Source organism: Charadrius vociferus, unplaced genomic scaffold, assembly GCF_000708025.1.
Source record: "Charadrius vociferus isolate BGI_N301 unplaced genomic scaffold, ASM70802v2 scaffold509, whole genome shotgun sequence".
Taxonomy (NCBI): domain Eukaryota; kingdom Metazoa; phylum Chordata; class Aves; order Charadriiformes; family Charadriidae; genus Charadrius; species Charadrius vociferus.
In genome coordinates, this window is record NW_009650093.1 from 556,576 (window position 1) to 558,552 (window position 1,977).

The 1,977-nt window shown below is 60.8% G+C and overlaps 1 protein-coding gene across 1 annotated transcript in view; it reads left to right on the forward strand.

Moving 5' to 3' along the window:
• The first annotated feature begins 609 nt into the window (after positions 1-609).
• The window catches only part of ABI3 (ABI family, member 3), a 9,234-nt gene continuing 7,866 nt past the window's right edge, over positions 610-1,977 (forward strand). The window contains exon 1 of the mRNA XM_009892216.1: positions 610-699. Within this exon, the coding sequence (XP_009890518.1) occupies positions 610-699 (90 nt within the window). The remainder of the gene's footprint in view (positions 700-1,977) is intronic.

Here is a 1,977-nt window from a genome sequence, read left to right on the forward strand (position 1 = left end):
GGGAAGCCTCTGCCTTGGGGCTGTCGGAGCAGCAGCCTCGTAGGAGAACCTGGATGCCTGGGGCTGCAAACGAGACTTTCCTGACCCGTGTCCTGTGCCTGGGCAAGAGCATCTTTGCAGGTTTTCTAAGGAACTAAAGATCTTTAATAGCTTTTTTTTCCCCTTTTTCTCCCCTCTTTATGCCCACCCCCCAGGTAAGTGCTAACATGGGCTGAGGCCCCTTTGTTGCCGTGAGCTTGGCTGTTTGCACCCGGAGGCATCGCTTGCTGCGACAGAAGGATTTGGGGGCCGTGTGGGTTGGAAAAGCCCACCTCTTTCTTTTTTTTTTTTTTCTTCTTTCAGGAAAGCCCACCCAAGGGTTACGTGAGGTTCCCGCACAGCTGGCCGGCGCTGCTCAGATCTGTGCCCGTGTTTCAACCTGGGTTTGAAAGCCTGGGCACAACCTTTTAAATAAAAACAAAACAAACAAACAAACCAAAAATAAATGTGATTAAGCGCAAACATGCCCTGGTCCTGCTTTGGAAGGCATCAGGCTTGCTTGCCCTGGACCTCGCTGGTTTTCTGCGGCTGCTCTCATGGCGTGTGTCCCCAGCGCTCCTCTGCCCACCGATGCCATTTGTGGCGGAGCACCAGGAGCCGAAAGCCACAGCACGGCCGTGCTACCAACCCATGGGGGAGGTGGACCCCATGATGCCATTTGTACCTGGAGGGAGTGAAGCCACTTACCTCCGGGGATGAGGGGCCGCCCCTCTCAGCGGTGAGATGTTCAGAGATCCATCCAAGAGAAGACACCGTCAACTGGACCCTCGCTCTCCTGATGAGGGCTTGAAGACTCCTTCAGCTCTCTGGGAGGGCAGCGGGGAGCAGATGTCTTTGGTCCTTAAGCTGATAATAGACTCAGGAGTATAAGCTGGTCAGGTGTTGGGTATTAGCCTCAAAGCCCCCGGGGTAATCGGTGGTGGGGCTGCGGGGAGGGCGAGGATGAGGATGGGGGAGGAAGGGTGGGTGGCCGGGATACCTGGGAAGCCCTTGAGCTCCTGCCATGGGTGTCTGGGTCCTGCTGGGACAGAAGGACTGACCTGTGGTGGGAATCGGAGCAGCTTTCACCTGGTTTTGGAGGGGATGGAGAGGAGGGGAGCTGGGGGTGAGGGAACCTCCAGGGGTTGGAGCAGTCTCATCAGGGACCGGGAGCAGCTCCGGCGGCTCTTGGTCCATCAGGGTGTGAGGAGCCGGGACGGTGCTGGAGGAAATTCATCATTTCCCTCGTCCTTGCGCTGGTGGAGCCGCGGGCTCAGGAAGGGCCAAGCCCTTACGTGGGTTTTGCTCCCGTCTGGCCGGTGCAGAGTCGCTGGGGCTGAGGACCGGAGCCCGGGAGGCCCCGAGGAAGCAGGAGGAGGAGGAGGAGGAGGAGAAGAAGAGGGTGGAGGGGGATTTCCAAGCACCGGGAAAGTGGGAATTTCCTGCCCTCTGCACAGCCTCACCCGTGGGGATGTGGAGCGTTTGTTAGCAAAGCACGGAGAAGGACACGCTGTCCCGGCCGAGGGAAGGACGGGTCACTTGTCACATCCCTCAGTGCCCTCAGCTGAGCGAGGTCTGGGTGATGCCATGCGGGGTGCCACGGGGCTTTTCCGGGGAGGAGGACCCGGCAGCTAAAGCGCTGCCCATGGCTGTACCTCTTGCCTGGGGAAGGGAAAGGAATCGCCCCCCCCGGATGTGCCCGAGCCCGGCTCAGCCCCACGGCTACCGAGTGGCTCCCCGGGGGGGGGGGGGGGGGGGCGCGGGGGTTGCCCGACAAGAGCTGCCCCCGGTACCCGGCGTGGGGGATGCGCTGGGAGAGCTCGGAAACTTTTTGTCAACAGGCAAAGTTTTCATGCGGGTGGGGTGGTCCCGACTCAGGGGATGCTGCGGGGAGCGTGGGAACCGGCCGTCTGTCCGTCCCTCCGTCCCTCCGTCCGTCCGCACGGCGCGGCGGGGAGA